General features: G+C 49.0%; 1 protein-coding gene across 1 annotated transcript in view; it reads right to left on the bottom strand.

Moving 5' to 3' along the window:
• Positions 1-565, bottom strand: part of LOC127750892 (uncharacterized) — a gene marked incomplete at its 3' end in the record, with an annotated part of 1,863 nt that extends 1,298 nt beyond the window's left edge. Inside the window, exon 1 of the mRNA XM_052273544.1 lies at positions 314-565. Within this exon, the coding sequence (XP_052129504.1) occupies positions 314-565 (252 nt within the window). The remainder of the gene's footprint in view (positions 1-313) is intronic.
• Positions 566-1,932: the final 1,367 nt, after the last annotated feature.

Raw genomic sequence — 1,932 nt, 5'->3', positions numbered from 1 at the left:
GAGATGCACATGCACCTACCCAGGGGGGGTGCGGGGGGGGGGGGGGTATTCCTCCCTGCAGTGCAGGTGCATGTGCATCTCTTAGGGGAGTGTCCCGGGGGCTCAACGCATCTTCGCAGGACTCAAAATTGTCTTTCCACATTTAGAGTGTATACGCATGAGTGAATTATGCACATTTAGTACGCATTATGCCACATTATTCGACAAATCACGATAAAAGACACAGCAGCAGCGATTAGAGCGATGGCTCACTATATTGGAAAGTCCCCCCCCCCCTTTCGTAAAACCACCCCTCTTTCCCAATCAAACTTACATGGTCATTCCAGCTGGTTACCACAGATAGTACTTGCTGGCAGTCGGCGGGCAAATGCTTCGCGACTTTGATTGTGCCGTCAATGAAAACTTCGGCCGTGGCGCTCATCCACTCGAGCACATCGGAGAAGACGAACACCAGGCTACGAAGGTGGGCAGGTCCAACACAGCCGTTGTACACCTGGACATTCCCCACCAGCGACTGCCCGAGATGGCTGAAGTTGTTTGTCAGCTGCTGGTGAATTTGAAGCATGTTGCCCGGGAGCGGAGGGCGCTCACCTCTTCGCGCATCATAGACTGCGCGCCGAATAACGCGTTCATCCAGGTGCACGCGAAGTGCTGGTGGAGCCCTGGAGTAGAGGGGGGCACAACGAACACTTTATTATCATAGGTGGAAGCGTGTGATGCGCGATGTAACAAGTACTACTTGAGCGAGCGCCTTGGCCAGCCGCCCTTCACGCAATACCCCACCAAATGAACAGCGGTCAGGCGCGTATTAAGGGGGGGGGGCGATCGCCCCCCCTGTGGCCCCTAGATAGCCGCCTGAAAGGTAGGCAATTTGATCCACAAAACCCCTGAATGTAGGCAACTTATTGCGCTACACCGCCCCCCCTGTCGGCCGCCCCTTACTACGCCCCTGACAGCGGTCCCTACAAATTATAAAGTTTGAACCACATTTTCCGTATACATGAAATGCAGGCTGACTCTTTCTCCAATATGAATTGCCAGCTCCGCCTTACGGGCGGGGAGAGTAGGCTATCCCGCAACACTGCGGCGCCCGCTCTGATACACCCGCTACGCATCACCAGCCTAAGCTAAAACAGATAGTGAAGATGGCGACCAGAGATATCGATGCGTTGGCCGTTGGGCTGTCGCTAAATGAATGGCGAAGCGGAAGAAGGGGATAACTTGACTTACCCCAAAAATGAGATTTTTATGCCATGTTATAGAACATTATAATCCGCTTCTGTCCACCAAATATTATGGGGACATCTCCCATAGAATGGGAAATACAGTGGTTTGTAAAAAGAGATAAGTCTACTTCACTCATTTGGCACGATAATTTTCACACACCAATAGGGGATAAGTCGACTTAACCCAAAAGTCCTCAAATTTCAACTAGAGCAAAAAGAGTTAAGTCAACCTATCTCTTTCTGCCACAGGTGGTCAAAAGAGTTAAGTTGACTTATCCCCTTTTGCATGTAGTGAAAACATTGACATGATAAAAGGCGAAGCAAGTTTTCTGGATAGTTTAGTTGATATCAAGTCTGGCATATTACAGTTAAGAGTTATGTCGAAATGTCTCCATGTCATGCTGGTCAAAGGGGATAAGACCTGAAACTCCATGAAGGAGTGAGATATTGAAAAACTTCAAAGTGACTATAATATTCTTGATGAAAGTACATGCAAACCCAATAATAATATTTCTTAGAATATGAGTGCAAATAGTTTTTTGCGTTTCCTGAAAACTATGGTTTTTGGACTTATCCCCTTCTTCCGCTTCACCATTCAAATTAAGATGACTCTTTCATGCTAGTCACAAGCGCCACGGCGCGCGAGCTTGCCAGCTGAAAAGCAGCGAGCGAGTGAGGCGGGCTCAACAGGGTGGTGGTCGTGATG

Source organism: Frankliniella occidentalis, unplaced genomic scaffold (genome assembly GCF_000697945.3).
Source record: "Frankliniella occidentalis isolate FOCC.00 unplaced genomic scaffold, Focc_3.1 Scaffold281, whole genome shotgun sequence".
NCBI classification, from domain to species: domain Eukaryota; kingdom Metazoa; phylum Arthropoda; class Insecta; order Thysanoptera; family Thripidae; genus Frankliniella; species Frankliniella occidentalis.
Note: the sequence above shows the minus strand (reverse complement) of the source record. Positions and strands in the feature narration are given on the sequence as shown.